Source organism: Diceros bicornis, chromosome 8, assembly GCF_020826845.1.
Source record: "Diceros bicornis minor isolate mBicDic1 chromosome 8, mDicBic1.mat.cur, whole genome shotgun sequence".
In the NCBI taxonomy this organism is placed as follows: Eukaryota; Metazoa; Chordata; class Mammalia; order Perissodactyla; family Rhinocerotidae; genus Diceros; species Diceros bicornis.
In genome coordinates this window covers 1,964,381-1,981,593 of record NC_080747.1, presented here as the reverse complement: position 1 = coordinate 1,981,593, position 17,213 = coordinate 1,964,381, and the positions used below count along the sequence as shown (strand labels likewise).

Genomic DNA, 17,213 nt, shown 5'->3' with positions numbered 1-17,213 from the left:
AATACAATGAGGAAATGTGAAGCCAGAATTAAAGAGACACTTTCCTGCATACCAACATGTTTCTTTACTGGCATTTATTAATTTACCATATTTTTTTTTCAGGTAATGAAATAGTGTCCAAGTTTGGGTTTACTGATTTCATGTTTTAAAAGTTGTTTAAAAAAATTAAGGGTCCTTTTTCTTGAAAAGCACTATAATGATATCCTTACTTCTGTAGACATTACTGTCTATATTTCTCATTATTGGATTACTCAAATTTCTGAAACCTTATTACAAAGTCACAACTTACAAAGTTGGTGCAGAGCCATTGTCTGTGAGGATGAGTCTGGGATGTTGCTGAATTGTAATGGGAGAGCTGGAACCTGACCCTGAGCTTGCTGATGACACGCTAGGTGGGCGCATCTCAGAGAGATAGTCGGGAGCAGAATCCACTTGGAGTGGTAGCTGGTGAATGTGGATGTCGCCAGTGACGGGGGGGTCCATGATACCACAAGTAAGGATGTGTGAGAGGCTGCAGTCATCGCAAGCACATCTGATTGGGAATTAAGGACAGTTACCGAGAAAGCCAACAGAGTAGGTCAGGCGGTGCTCTTTAAAGGTCAGCGCCAGACCTCTACTTGGGTCACTGACGCTCCCGCAGGCCCGCTGTGCCCACACAACAACACAGGCTCACCTTCTCCTGTAGTTGCAGTTGGGGCAGTCAGGCATACTCAGCCGGGACGACAACATGTGCCTCATGGCATCTGTGAAGTTGTTCTCACCAGTGACTGCTTTCTTATTAGTTAACTGGAGGAAATCATAAAACAACAGATTAATTTTGCAAGACATGTCCCCCATTGCCTGGTTTGTATTTTTCAGTAATTATGGTAATACGTGTCACGCTCATGTGGAAACCAATGATCACAGCTTCCTAAGGGAGACAAGGCCAGCAAAAAGGGCAGCAGACCTGGCTGAGCCACAAAGGCCAGGGACCAGTAACCCCTAAAAGGCTTCCTCACTAGCAAATGCACTGTAACACCCCTTGCAGCAGAAACCCAGCCTTTCCCCTGAATCTGCCATGTGCTGGTACCCGCTAGGTACCAGCAGCGCAGAGACAAATCACTGCCTTCAAGGAGCTTAGATTCTGGAAGAGGAGACTGGCAAGAAACCAAAGATTAAGAGAAACCATGATGAGGGAGGTGCTCTGGAAAGGATCTGCTCAGGGCACCATGGAGGCAGAGAAGCAGCTGAGCGCGGCCCCAGGCCTAAGTGAGGTCCAGAAGGAGGCACTGCTGGTGACTCCATCAGAGGCAAGGAGGGCGTCCAGGCCAGGGGAAAAGCACTGAGCTAGGCATCCAGTCAGACTTCTCGAAGGCCTGCTGACCCTGGGCTGAGTAGAAAGGAGCCTCGGGACCAGGAGGTCGGCACAGTGCCTGCAAGTGCAGCCTTGCAGCACAGCAGGCCTATGCACACAAAGCTGCAGCACCAGTGTCCATGAATTAAACAGGCATTTATGAGACAGGATGGAAGCCTGGATGGTCAGCATGAAAATGTCAGCAGGTAGGTGGGAGGAAATGCAGCACTGAGGAAGGCCAGCTAGAGAGGACACCAGCTGCAGCAATGAAGACCAGCACACAGAGAAGGGGTAGATCTTAGAGCTACCTAGGCAAGCGGCACCTGAACTTCCAATGGACTAGGCAAGCATCTGGATTTCAGAGGAGAAGGAATTTGTGGATCAGCTCTGGCAATGGGACAGGTGGCAGTTGGAGGGGCCATTTGACGGGACAGGAGCCATGCGGGAAGGGGTGGGGGCAGGTGAGCCAGCCCAAGTGCAGGTGCCCTCTGTCTACCTGTGGTGCCCAGAGGAGATCAAGGGAGTGAGAACATGAATGCAGGTGTGGGGGCCGAGGTCAGGGGCCACCAATGTCTAAGGAAGGCCGAGGGAGTGGACCTGACAAGGGAGACTCAGAAAGTGAGAGAGAAGCCAGCATGTGGGAAGCAAGTTTTCAAACGAAGTCGGGTGCCCTGAGACCATCACAGCAAGGCCCCCAGCAAGCTCTGTCCAAGCAGTTGGCAGAGTCTGCTGGAGGAAGGGGCAAGCTGGAGTCGTCAGCAGTCACACTGAAGGCACAGCCCCTGGCGCAAGGGGAGGTCTGCGAGCTCGGTCTGAGGGGAGCGTGGCTGCACTGCAGGTCACGCCCTCGAGTGTAAACTGGAGATGGCACCACCCACCTAGGAGACTGTGGGGGACTCCCGGGGTGGCTGTGGGCTAGAGTGGGTCACTTGATAAACAGGTTTTCCTTGAGGAATACAGAAGATAAGGAAAATTAAGTTTATCTGATGGTTAAAAACACTATGTTACAATCAGAACATGCAGTGTGGTCTTGAAATGTTAGTCTTTTAGAGCCACACTCTGCATTGAACAATTTCCATTTCACTGAACTGCACTCCACCCACGACCTTACCTGCTCTTCGATGAATCGCCTTTGTTTAAAAAGCTCCCAGTCTTCTGTTAGCATGCGCTGTTTGGTTTTCATTGTCACCTAATAAGGGGATGTAAAAAAACAAAAAACCTGAGTACCAGCAAGAGCTACCCAGGACACTTTCCGGGGGAGATTTTTAAAAATGATATATATAAGAAACATCGTCTGCAGACAAGAGAAGATGCAACACTGTAGACACATCACCTAATATTCTATCTCTGTCTCAGCATCTTACTCAACTTACTCAAAATCATCACAAGTACTTTTCTTACACGAAAAACATAGAGATGACTTCACATTAAAAAGAGAAATTAAGATATTAGAGCTGAATCTGTCAATACAGTAACGGAATATTTATCACTTACTGAATGCCCATTATATGCCCTGCACATGCTAGAGACAAAAAAATTAAGATGACCAACCCTGCAGGTGAAGAGCTCCGAGATCAAGAGGAAGACTTATCAGCAGGCAAACTGAGACAACATGGATGGACCTTGTGGACAGTATGCTGACTGAAATACACCAGACATAAAGGGGCAAATCCTATACAATTCCACTTACAGGAGGCCCCTAGAGGAGTGAAATCCACAGAGACAGAAAGCAGAATGGGGGTTGTCAGGGGCTGGGGGAAGGTGGAATGGGGAGTTATTGTTTAATGGGGACAGAATTTCAGATTGGGAAGATGAAAAAGTTCTGGAGATGGATGGTGGTGATGTTGCACAACAATGTGAATGCACTTAATGCCACTGAACTGTACACTTAAAAATGGTTAATGGGCCGACCCAGTGGCACAGTGGTTAAGTCTGCGCTCCGCTTCGGTGGCCCGGGTTCATAGGTTCGGATCCTGTGCACGGACCTACACATCGCTCGTCGAGCCATGCTGTGGGGGCATCCCACCTACAAAATAGAGGAAGACTGGCACAGATGTTAGCTCAGGGATAATCTTCCTCAAGCAAAAAGAGGAAGACTGGCAACAGATGTTAGCTCATCCCTCACCAAAAAAATAAATAACAATAAAAATGGTTAAGATGGTAAATTTTATGTTATGTGTATTTTACCAAAATAAAAAAAATTGAGGGGAAGAAAGAATTAAGAATGGCTCAAGGCACCATCTTATTTGGGAGGGGGAGGCTATGAAATGATTAAATCTTTACGTTTACATAAATGTAATTCTTATAATTAAAAACTTAAGAGTAACCACTAAAAGGATAGAAATGGGATATATATCTTCCAAATCGTTAGAAGAAAAAAGGAGAGAGGGAATATATTCAATCCTACAAGAAAGAAAATACCATTAACAAACCCTCCAAAACAAAACAAGAGTAATTTCACAATATAAAATTCACACATTTGAGGGCCGGCCCAGTGGCTTAGCGGTTAAGTGCACGCGCTCTGCTGCTGGCGGCCCGGGTTCGGGTCCCAGGCGCGCACGGACGCACCGCTTCTCCGGCCATGCTGAGGCCGCGTCCCACATACAGCAACTGGAAGGATGTGCAACTATGATATGCGGCTATCCACTGGGGCTTTGGGGAAGGAAAAAAAAGGAGGAGGATTGGCAATGGACGTTGGCTCAGGGCCGGTCTTCCTCAGCAAAGGGAGGAGGATTGGCACGGATGTTAGCTCAGGGCTGATCTCCCTCACAAAAAAAAAAAAAAAAATTCATACATTTGAAAAATTTAAATAGTTTAAACTATTAGAGAAGAAATAAAAGTTGAAATTATAGTCCATTTAGAAATAACTGACAACGAAAGCTCCAGAAATCAAATTTTATAAGATGTGCCCCACATGTAGAAGAAAACGTATAGGTTTAAATCCATTTACGAGAGAACAAAACAAGACTAAGAAGTATGCGTTCAATGTAAGAAGCCAAAAAAACAAAACGAGAAACCAACTAATAAGGTTTGGTAACAATGAATTAAAGGTAAAAGCAGAAATTATTGGGAAAACAAAGAAGCAAATGTGATCAATAAACCCAAAAGTTGGTTTTATAATCTTAAGCTTCTTTCCAGGCTGAACAAAGGAAGAAAAGGTACCACAACAAGAGGGAATGAGAAAGGACACCAATACACACGAAGGAGACTTTTTTTTTAAACCACAAGAGAAAATAACTATAACAATTTAACCTTTTCATACTTAAAGAAAAGCTGCGAACAAGTGGCTCAGGGCTACTTGTTGGGCCTGCACAACGTTTTTTAGAAGTTGAGTCATTATTAAAAAGCTTGAGATTCTACCTAACAGTCCAGACTTCTGGCTTCTCTCGACAGCTCAGCAGCTCTGAGGGCACTGTGCGGAGACAGCTGGGACAACAGGCACACTGCCCTTCGCTGCTCGCCCTGCCTCCCCCCACCAAGGGCAGGGCACTTCCATTTGGTGGAGAAAGTGCTCTCTGTCTAAAGTGTGAAAGTGAGAGGCAGGCCAGGAGGACCATAGGAACTCTCCTACAGCTGTCACTTACCCATTTTCATCATCTCCTCTGTGAGCACAAGCTTATAACCCTTTATCTAAAGGATGTGGATAATTTCCTAGGCAAACATCAATTTGTAAAACACGCTCAAGAAGCAGAAAACCCCAAACAGACTAATTAAATGCAACTTAAACTGAAAAAGTAGTAAAAGATCTACAGTCTTTATTCCTCCTCCCTGCAAAAACGAATCAAAAGCCTCAAAGTTTTATGGTGGGTTCTATCAAATTTTTTATGGAACAGAAAATTTAAACCATTCCTGAAAATTTTAAAAGCATGAAAAATCTCTCAATTCATTCTATGAGACTAGACCTTTACACAAAACAAACAAGACCTCCAAGACGAAAACTCAATAATATCTCAGAATACAGATATAAAAATCCTAAATAAAATACCAGCTAATTAAATCTAATAATAGCCTAAGAATAATATATCATCTAGTAGGGTTTAATCCCAGGAATGCAAGGATGTCTCAAAATTAGGAAACCTAATCTCTTAATTCATATTGAAATATATAAAAGAAGAAAAACCATACAATCTAATTCAATGTCTATTCCTGTTTTTTACAAAAATAATAACATTAATAAGCTAGAAAAAAAAGGAAACTTCTTTAATTTGCTAAAAAGTATCAAAAATCTTTACAGCAAGCATCAGATTTAATGTGAAACATCCAAAGCATTCCTTTGAAGCCAGGAACTGAACAAGGATGCTGCCAGCAACATTCTTATTCATGATGTTCTGAAGGATTCTAGCTGAAGCTGAAAAAAAAAAGTTCAAATGCTGGAGAGGATATCATGGTCTTTTAGAAAATTCAAGGCAATCAACTCAATATTAGAGTTAATAAGGGAGTTTGGTGAGATGACTGGACACAAAGTAACTCAGCTTTCCAAAATATACCAGCAATAACTGTGTAGAAAATTTATTGTCATTTAAGACGTCACTCACAATAGCCCCAAAACTATAAAATACCTAGGTGTAAACTCGTAAGAAATCTACTAATTATATAACCACAATACGGATACAAAAAATGACCTAAAAAAAGAGATATATACCATATTCTTGGCTAGGAAGACTCAATATTGGTGCCAACTCTCCTTTTACATTATATATGTCTGCAGTTTTTAGGAAGAACATTTTTCATTTACAAATAGCTATTACTATTGCAAGGTTAAAAAATGATTTTAAATGAGCTAAATATTAGGAAAGGTAGTCATTTCTTTATCTTAGTACAGAGTTGTTTGACAAATAAGAACATCAATAGAAACCTCCTCTTTGACCCTCTCCTCACATCCTCTGGGATTCATTAATTTTTTGGAACATTTGGGTACCTGCAGGCTTATGTATGCGTCAAACAACAAATAAAGGATAAATTTTAAGAAACAAACAAAAACAACTGATTTCAAAGCTGTCAACTGTCTCTCCATACCCATACTTATTTGTGAATACTCAATTATTTTACAGGTGTTCAACATTTTGAAATCTTTGAACTACAATATAATTTCTAGAATGTACTTGGTTAGAAGTGACTGATATCCATTCCAAGGATTCTAGAATAACTGGTACCCTCTGGATGCTACTAAAATTGCTCAATTTCCCTAATTTGTATCAATGGCATTGTGGTTGCTTGACAGGAGTGAAAATAAGAATGCATCTTTTGGCTGCTTTAGTGAAGAGGATAGTTTTCCGTCAAAAAAAAAAAAAAAGATAGAAAATGCGCCCCCCTTTCCTTTTTCTTATTGTGGTAAAAATACACATAACATAAAATTTACCATCTTTACCATTTTTAAGTACACGGTTCAGTGGTATTAAATACATTCACATTGTTGTGTAGCCATCATCACCATCCATTTATCTTGTAAAACCATTTATCTTGTAAAACTGAAACTCTATAACTATTAAACAATAAATCACACTCCCCCTTCCCCCAGCCCCTGGGAACCACTCTTTGTCTTTATGAATTTGCCTAATCCAGGTATCTCATATAAGTGGAATTCTACAATATTTGTCCTTTTGTGTCTGCCTTATTTCACCTAGAGTAATGTTTTCAAGGTTCTTCCACATTTTTAGGTCTTCCATTTAGGTCCTTGATGCATTTTGAGTTAATTTTTCTGTACAGTGTTAGGTAAGGGTCCAACTTTATTCTTTTGCATGTGGATATCTAGTTTTCCCAGCATCATTTGTTGAAAAGACTGTCCTTTCACCATGGAATGGTCTTAGCATCCTTGTCAAAAATCACTTGATCATATATGCAAGGGTTCATTTCTGGGCTCTTTATTCTATTCCCTTGGTCTATACGTCTGTCTTTATGCCAGTACCACACTGTTTTGATTACTGTAGCTTTGTAGTAAGTTTTGAAATAAGGAAGTGTGAGTCCTCCAGCTTGTTCTTTTTTTTTCAAGATTGTTCTTACTATTCTGGGTCCCCTGAGATTTCATATGAATTTTAGAATGGGTTTTTCTATTTCTGCAAAAAACATCACTAGGATTTTGCCAGGGACTGCACTGAATCTGTAGACTGCTTTGGGTAATATGGACATTTTAACAATATTAATTCCAATCCACAAAGATGGATGTGTTTCCATTTATTTATGTCTTCTTTAATTTCTCTCAGCAACGTTTTGTAGTTTTCACTGTACAAGTCTTCCACCTCCTTAAGTAGATTAATTTCTAAGTATTTTATGCTTTTCAATGCTATTGTAAATGGAATTGCTTTTGTAATTTCCTTTTCAGATTGTTCATTGTTCATGTATAGAAATGCAACTGATTTTCATGTATAGAAATGCAACTGATTTCTGTGTGTTGACTTTGTATCGTGCTACTTTGCTGAATTCATTTATTAGTTCTGGCAGCTTTTTTGCAGAGTCTTTAGGATTTTCTATATACAAGATCACTTTCTAGTACCATGTCAAATAGTGGTGAAAGCAAGCATCTTTACCTTGTCCCTGATTTTAGAGGAAAAGCTTTCAGTCTTTCAGCATTGAGTATGATTGCTGTGAGTTTTTCATTTATGACTTTTATTATGTGAAGATAGTTTCCTTCTATTCCTATTTTGTTGAGTGTTTTTATCACGAAAGGTGTTGAATTTTGTCAAATGCTTTTTCTACATCAATTGAGATGACCATGTGATTTTTTTCTTTCCTTTTGTTGATGTGGCACATTACACTGATCAATTTTCATATGCTGAATCGTCTCTGTATTCCAGGAATAAATCCTAGTTATGGTGTATAATCCTTTTAATATGCTGCTGAATTCTGTTCACAAGGACTACTGGTCAGCAGTTTTCTTATCTTATAGTGTCTTTATCTGCTTTTGGTATCACTTATGCTGGCCTCATAGAAAGAGTTGGGAAGTGTTCTCTCCTCTTTAATTGTCTGGAAAAGTTTGAGAAGGACTGGTATTACTTCTTCTCTAAGAGTTTGGTAGAATTCACCAAGGAAGCCATCAGGTCCAGGGCTTTTCTTTGTTGGGAGATTTTTGATTATTGATTCAATCTCCTTACTAGTTATAGGACTATTCAGATTTTCTATTTCTTTGTGATTTAGCCTTGGTATGTTTTGTGTTTCTAGGAATTTGTTCATTTCATCTAGGTTATCCGATTTGCTGGCATACAACTATTCACAGTACTCTCTTATAACTCTTTATTTCTGTTCAATCAGTAGTACCATTCCCACTTCATGTGAGATTTTAGTAATTTGAGTCTTTTTGTTTTTTTTGTTAATCCTTATAGCTAAAGGTTTGTCAATTTTGTTGATCTTCTAGAGGAACCAACTTTTGATTTCACTGCTTTTCCCTATTATTTTCTGTTCTCTATTTTCTTTATCTCTCCTCTAATCTTTATTTCCTTCCTTCTGCTAGCTTTGGGTATAGATTATCTTTTTTCCCTAGTTAGTTAAGTTGCAAAGTTAGGTTGTTGATTTGAGATCTTTCTTTTTTTTTAATGTAAGCATTTATAGCTACACGAACATGTACTTTTAAAGAAATAAATTCAATTTTAGTTTTACTTTTTAAGACTGTATTTTCTTCCTAGAGAAAACATGTATATACAACACACCCCATTTTCATCAGAATAGCAGCAATAATACTTTGTATTATATTCCTAAATGAATGTTCAATTTTAGGCAACAGATACATCAAGAAATTATAGGCATATAACTCAACAACAAAAAAACAAACAACTGAATCAAAAAATGGGCAGAGGATATGAGCAGACATTTTTCCAAAGAAGATATACAGATGGCCAACAGGCACATGAAAAGATGTTCAACATCACTAATCATTTGGGAAATGCAAATTAAAACTACACTGAGATATCACCTTAGACCTGTGAGAATGGCTATAATCACCAAGACAAAAAATAACAAATGTTGGAGAGGTTGTGGAGAAAAGGGAACCCTTATACACTGCTGTGGGAATGCAAACTGGTGCAGCCACTCTGGAAAACAGTATGGAGATTTCTCAAAAAATTAAAAATAGAAATATCATACGATCTAGCTATCCCACTACTGGGTATTTATCCAAAGAACTTGAAATCAACAATTCAAAGAGACTTATGCACCTCTAAGTTCATTGCAGCATTATTCACAATAGCCAAGATGTGGAAGCAACCCAAGTGCCCATCAACGGATCAACGGATAAAGAAGTGGTGTGTGTATACACACACACACACACACACACACACACACACACACACACACAATGGAATACTACTCAGCCATAAAAAGGACAAAATTGTCCCATTTGCAGCAAGATGGATGGACCCTGAGGGTATTATGTTAAGTGAAATAAGCCAGACAGAAAGACAAACACCATATGATTTTACTCATATGTGCAAGATAAACAAACACATGGACAAAGAGAACAGATTAGTGGTCATCAGAGGGGAAGACGGTTAGGGGCTGGGTAAAAGGGGTAAAGGAGCACATACATATAGTCATTGATAAAAATTAGACTACTGGTGGTGAACACAATGCAGTCTATATAGAAACTGATAAATAATGATGTACACCTGAAATTTCACAATGTTATAAACCATTATGACCTCAATAAAATAAAATAAAACAAAAAGAAATTACAGGCATACCTCAGAGATACTGCCAGTTCGATTCCAAACCATTGCAATAAAATGAATATTGCAACAAAGTGAGTCACACTAATTTTTTTGGTTTCTCAGTGCATATAAAAGTTATGTTTACACTATACTATAGTCTATTAAGTGTGCAACAGCATTGTGTCTAGAAAGACAATGCACATACCTTAATTAGAAAATACTTCATTGCTAAAAAATGCTAACCATCATCTGAGCCTTCAGTAATTTGTAAGCTTTCTGTTGGTGGAGGGTCTTGCCTCCATGTTGAAGGCTGCTGACTGATCAGGGTTGTGGTTGCTGAAGGCTGGGGTGGCTGTGGCAATTTCTTAACATAAGACAACAACAAAGTTTGCCGCATCGATGAACTCTTCCTATCACAAACGATTTCTCTGTAGCATGCGATGCTGTTTGATAGCATTTTACCCACAGTGGAACTTCGTTTGAAATTGGAGTCAATCTTCTCAAACTCCACCATTGCTTTATCAACTAAGTTTATGTAATATTCTAAATCCTTTGTTGTCATTTCAACAACCTTCACAGCATCTTCACCAGAAATAGATTCCATCTCAAGAAACCACTTTCTTTGCTCATCCATAAGAAGCAACTCCTCATCTGTTAAGTTTTATTATGAGATTGCAGCAATTCAGTCGTAACTTCAGGTTTCACTTTTAACTCTAGTTCTCTTGCTATTTCCATCACATCTGCAGTTACTTCCCCCACTGAAGCCTTGAACTCTTCAAAGTCATCCATGAGAGTTGGAATCAACTTTTTTTGAACTCCTGTTAATGTTGATATTTTGACCTCTTCCCATGAATCATGAATGTTCTTAATTCAGAATGGTGAATCCTTTCCAGAAAGTTTTCAATTTAATTTGCCCAGATTCATCAGAGGACTCACCACCTATGGCAGCTATAGTCTTATGAAACATACTTCTTAAATAACAAGACTTGAAAGTCAAGATTACTCCTCGATCCATGGGCTGCAGAATGGATGTTGTGCTAGCAGGCATGAAAACAACACTAATCTCGTTGTCCATCTCCATCAGAGCTCTTGGGTGACCAGGTACATTGTCAATGAGCTGTAATATTTTGAAAGGAATCTTTTATTCCAAGCAGTAAGTCTCAACAGCGGGCTTAAAATATTCAGTAAGCCATGTTGTAAACAAATGTGCTGTGATCCATACTTTGTTGTTCCATTTATAGAGCACAGGCAGACTAGATTTAGCATAACTCTTAATGGCCCTAGGATTTTCAGAATGGTAAATGAGCATTAGCTTCAACTTAAAGTCACCAGCTGCATTAGCCCCTAACAAGAGAGTCAGCCTGTCCTTTGAAGCTTTGAAGCCAGGCATTGACTTCTCTTCTCTAGCTATGAAAGTCCTAGATGGCATCTTCTTCCAATATAAGGGTATTTCATCTACACTGAAAATCCGTTGCTTAGGGTAGCCACCTTCATTAGTTATCTTAGCTGGATCTTCTGGATAACTTGCTGCAGCTTCTACATCAGCACTTGCTGCTTCACCTTGCACTTTTATGTTATAGAGATGGCTTCTTTCCTTAAACCTCATGAACCAACCTCTGCTTGCTTCAAACTTCTCTTTGTCAGATTCCTCCCCTCTCTCAGCCTTCACAGAATTGAAGTGAGTTAGGGCCTTGCTCTGGATTAGGCTTTGACTTAAGGGAATGTTGTGGCTGGTCTGATCTTCTACCCAGAGCACTAAAACTTTCTCCATTTCAGCAATAACGCTGTTTTGCTTTCTTGTCATTTGTGTATTCACTGGAGTCGCACTTTTAATTTCCTTCAGGAACTTTTCCTTTGCGTTCACAACTTGGCTAACTGTTTTTGGCACAAGAGGCCTAGCTTTTGGTCTATCTCAGCTTTCGACATGCCTTCCTCACTAAGCTTAATCATTTCTAGCTATTGATTTACAGTGAGAGATGTGCAACTCTTCCTTTCACTTGAACACTTAGAGGCCAGTGTAGGGTTATTCACTAGCCTAATTTCAATTGTTGTGCCTCAGGGAATAGGGAGGGGTGAAGAGAGGGAGATGGACAAATGGCTGGTCGGTGGAGCAGTCAGAACACACACATTTATTGATTAAGTTCGCCATTTTGTATGGGCACGGTCTGTGGCACCCAAAACAATTACAATGGTAACATCAAAGATCACTGATCACAGATCACCATAACAAATAATAACGAAAAAGTTTGAAATATTCCAAGAATTACCAAAATGTGACACAGAGACACGAAGTGAGCAAACGCTATTGGAAAAATGGTGTTGACAGACTTGCTCAATGCAGGGTTGCCAAAAACTTTCATTTCGTAAAAAGTGCAATATCTGCAAAGTGCAATAAAACGAGGTATACCTGTACTATTCCCAAAGGATTTTTAAGTCTCAGTCTTTTCCCTTTTTTTTTAAGAATTGTTCTGTGGCATTTACGTGTTTAGTCATAGTTCAATTGGAGAAATGAAGAAAGAATTTCTGAAACTAGAATTGTATTCACATTCATCACACCTATAAGGTGAAATAAGAAAGACCCCATAGGGTCCTCAGGAGGGCAGGATGTGGATACCCCTGATCCAAATCCCAGCAGGCCTCCCTGGCCGAGGGGCTGGGGACCCAATATGTCCTCCCAAGCCTCTACTCATGTGTAAAATAGGGCAATACCATTATTTCATAGAATATTGTGAGTGGCAATGAGGTCACAGCCACACATTTCTTAGCACAGTGCTTGGGACAGTGTTCAATAAATGTTCATTTACCTTCTCTTCTCTTCACCTAAATTATCATTTTAGTTACACCATTTCTCCAAAATCATCTACAAGAACATCACAAGTTATTCATATTATCGGAAGCTTACATTGATAAAACATGAGGGGAAAGTCAAGGATAAATTAGGATTCCCACCTCTAGTTAACAGCATCAATTCCTGCAGAAGTAAATGCGAAACGCAGGCAGAGAGGGAAGTGGAAGTCTCCTGCAGATAAGCTTCCAGACTGCAGGCTTCTCTGTGACAGGACATCATCAGGGATGGCTAGCCTCCCTGCTCAACAGGAGGACTGGCAGTGCTTACACACCAGCGGGCCTTCATTTGCACTTACACTCATAGACGAGCGTCTCCCCACTATGGTGCTCTGCAAACCCCCTCACCAGCACTTAGCATCAAACACAAAGTTCAACAAGCTCCACTGTCAGGGACAGATTCATCCCTCACATGAAATCTCAGAGATGCAGGGGGCCTTCACAGGTCTCCTAGTGTAACCACATTTAAAACCCTCCTGTCAATTGATTTCTGCACATTTCCTGTAACAGGGAACTCAATTTCCACGCCCATTCTACACAGCCCATTCTCCTGAGAAGCTCTTTTAGGAATTCCTCCCGATAGCACACAGAACTGAAATATCTCCCCACTTCTTCTACCTGGGGTTCAGACTCCACTCACTAGGGCTGGTTGGGACAAGCTAAATGTCTCTTTCACTAGACTTCTTCACAGTGCTGAGGACAGTGGCTACTCCAAGTTCCTTAGGCTCCACTGCCATTTCCTGGCGGGATCTGGCCTGGTCAGAGCTGCCCTGAGGACAAACAGTGTGGCCATCACCATCCAGACTCTAGGACTCTGTCCAGGACCTTCCATATGACATGAAAGAAGTTCCTCCACTACCTAAATAGTAAACTCCTGAAAACGGGCTGGTGGGCATGCAGGCAGCAAAGGGGAGGGCAGCTTTCTGCTCCCTTTCTGCTGTCTTGCGTCAGAGTGACTCAGCTGCTGGCTGCCTGGATGCTCGAGGCCTCATGGGAATGAGTCAATCAGAGGTACAGATCAAAGATGCAGAGGTCCAGATCAAGACAGTCGGAGGCCCTGACCTGCTCTGCCCCACTGTCCCGCTATTTTTTAGGCAGGAAAAGCCATGGGCAGAGGTTACAGCTACCTGACCCTGCTCCAGCATTTGCCAAATTGAAATCTATCAAGTAACTCGGGAACAGCCCTGCTCCCACAGTGGCCTAAGCTGAGGAGTCAATGGTCAACAACAAACCACAGCTGGAGAATAAGTCTCTGGTTACAAAAACAGACACACAAACTAAGGACACATTCACTCCGAAGAAAACATAAAATAACAGTCGCTCTCCACATTCAACCCAGGGCTACAGGACAGTAGGCAGCGTGTTATCGGTGCAGAGTGGCTCTTGAGACCCCCACCTCATCCTGACGCAATGTGCATAGAGGGACTGTGAAAAAGGCCAAGTGCACGGCGCTGGCAGAATTGTGACAAAGGTTAAAGGCAGTACCATGCAGAAGAACGTGGTAAGAGAAATTCTCCCAAGTTCTGAATAACAGACCACTTGTAGTTATGGTTCCTGTGGCTACAGAGAGAACTGCCCCACTAAACATGGCATGAGACCTGAAAGATCAGTGACACAAGGTCGAGAAGCATCAAGCACACACCAGTCCCTTCCTTCTTCACAATCTCTCACTGTGCTCAGACAATAACACTGAGACCAAGGCGTCACAGCCAGCTGCCAAGCGGCACCAACGATCCCAGACAGACACTGGACCAGCACATGTCTTAAGCCAGAATCAAGGTTCTGTTTTCCTAGAGTCTCAAAACTATAACACAGAGCCCTGCATTGTTCCCTTGTCACTTCTCATACCCTGTTACCTTGACAAGGGGCCGCTGTGAATGCCTTCCCTGCCTGACCCTCCCAGGGGTTTTACACAGGCAGGCAGGCCAGGGCAGGCAGGCTGGGATGCCATCTGGAAGCCCTGTTCCATGTCACCCTGAGAGGCTCTAGCTGACCAGCTGCACCTGCCCCTCCAACAGGAGGACCCTGCCCCTGTAAACCACCTGCCAAACACAACTGCCTGTGTTCATGTCTGCGCTCCCTTTCTAGACAGTTAGGGACGGATAGAGAATGGGCTCTGAAGGTCACACTCACCTGTGCGTTCCCTAGGCTCTAAATGGCGGACTATTCAGTAAATGGTTCCTGAAATTACAAGGCTCAGCAGCCCCCCAAGACCCCAGAAGGTGACACTGAGCCTGGGCGGCACCCTATGCAAGTGACAGCGGGCATGACCAGGCCGACGCTGACCTGACCAACTGCTGCTGCCTGCTAGGCGAGGGTCGTCTAGATTGTAGCACGAGGGTGCTACGTGGCTCTCGGTGACCCTGGAAAATCAGTGGCTGGGAGTCCCCCACTTGCACCTCCTCCTCCAGCTTGGCACACATGCCTTCCACACAGCAAGTTCTGGCAGTGCACACCCACCTGCTCGTCGACGTAGGCGTCGATCCTCTTCTGGCACTCCAGCCACTCCTCGGCCACCCTGTGCAGCTCCTCCTCGGAACGCTGGTACCGCTGCAGCAGGGTGCTGTATGTGTCCTCATCGCAGGTGTCGTGCGTCGTGGTCCCCAGCCTAGGGAGACAGGCCTTTCAAGAAAAGAAAGGGGCCCAAAGGCTCTGGGCCAGTGACCAGAGGTTTTGCTTCTGTTTGTCACTTCCCCTCCCAATGTGACAAGTGGGACACCACTACACACCACACTAGTTGCTGTGAGGGATTAATAAGTACATATGCAAAGCACCCAGAACAGAATCTTGCATAATGGAGCAGCTCGAAGAAGTAATAGCTTCTAAGAAAAAAAAATTAGTGGTAAATAACACTATTCTAAAAAGACTAAGGCGTAGTGATTCAGTTTACTAAACACAGGGTTGTAAACTATTTTTTGCCTACTGAAATACACTAACCAAGAGAAAACAAAACACTTAATGAGAAATACAAAATTTGGACCTGGTTTTCAAATTAAGTAAAACAGAAAATTAGATTCAACCAAAGAAATATAGTTTTATTTATTCTGTATTATAAGAAAGATGGTAAGCTGGCAAATGAGAAAAACAGAAAACAAAAAACACACACAGGTCAACAATGAGGACAACATGCAGATTTCTGAAAAAAAGGATATGGGGCAAGGTGGTGGCCTGGGAGAAAGTAGGAAGCCAGGGAGAGTTGGGGGTATGGAGGTTACCACGCATGTTACCAACAGAAACTGTTCATTTCCTTAGCATCTAAATATATCAACATTTGAACCAAAATAACTATAATCAAGACATCTTGACAAGGAGTTTCAAAATCAAAGACAACATTTATAGTTGCTCAAGAGCACAATGACGACGTGCAGGGTTAATAACCAGTGTTGCTGGGGCTGGCCCGGTGGTGTAGTGGTTAAGTTAGTGTGCTCTGCTTTGGTGGCCCAGGGCTCTCGGGTTCGGATCCCGGGAGCGGACCTATACACTGCTCATCAAGCCACGCTGTGGAGGCGTCCCACATACAAAATGGAGGAAGAGTGGCACAGATGTTAGCTCAGGGCCAATCTTCCTCACCAAAAAAAATAAATAACAATCAGTGTTGTTTATATATAAAGAACTGGAAGCTACTCATTGGGAACCACTGAAAGACATTCTGGCACATCTAGACAAAGGGATTCTGGGTACGTAGGCACTCATTACAAACTTTATATACATCTACTCATTCATGCATGCATACATACATACATACACTTACATACATATGTTCTGAAATGGAAATACGCCCATGTTAAGTAAAAATATGACTATGGCATCCTATTTACAAATATGTGTATGAAGGGGTGGACATAGGAAAAAAAATCTAGAAGAAGCACCAAATTGTTTATAATACCTACCTCTCTTCATGATTTTCTATATTTTCAGAATTTTATTGCAATGACAATCTAATAATTTATAATAAAAATAAATAATAAGGCAATTTTAAAATCAGAACCTTTTCAATGGGTGTAAATGGCTCCCTCTTCTTTTACCTGTCTCCACCCTTGGGTGAAGGTGAATCATACTTGTGACCACGTGAAAACGGAGAACTTGCCAATGAATTCATGGTTGCTGAAGTTATCCACATACATGTCCATCTATGAAATTCACTTCAAAGAGGGAGCACGCAGAAATCAGGTGTAACTGAAAAGCTATTTAGGGAAGCCCAGAAAATGAAAGAGAATGATATTGACCCACATGGTGACTGAGGCTCTCTCAAACATCAAGGCTGTTCTTCTAAGGCTGTTTCTGCCCCTCAGGAAACAACACCCGTCAAGACACAGAACCCAGTGACTCTCTGAGGCTCCTCTGGGCCCTGCACAGTGCCAGGTGATCCCCAGGCCTGAGCACAGTCTTCTGTCTCACCA

General features: G+C 41.7%; 1 protein-coding gene across 9 annotated transcripts in view; it reads right to left on the bottom strand.

Annotated features, from left to right (window-relative positions):
• Positions 1-17,213, bottom strand: part of FAM193A (family with sequence similarity 193 member A) — a 175,077-nt gene that overhangs the window by 60,790 nt on the left and 97,074 nt on the right. For 8 of the 9 annotated variants that reach the window (XM_058546591.1, XM_058546582.1, XM_058546584.1 and 5 more), the window contains 4 exons: positions 15,274-15,421; positions 2,445-2,522; positions 674-786; positions 290-532 (listed from right to left, as the gene is read on the bottom strand). In XM_058546591.1, coding sequence (XP_058402574.1) covers positions 290-532; positions 674-786; positions 2,445-2,522; positions 15,274-15,421 — 582 coding nt within the window. The remainder of the gene's footprint in view (positions 1-289; positions 533-673; positions 787-2,444; positions 2,523-15,273; positions 15,422-17,213) is intronic. The other variant, XM_058546590.1, reaches the window with a different exon arrangement.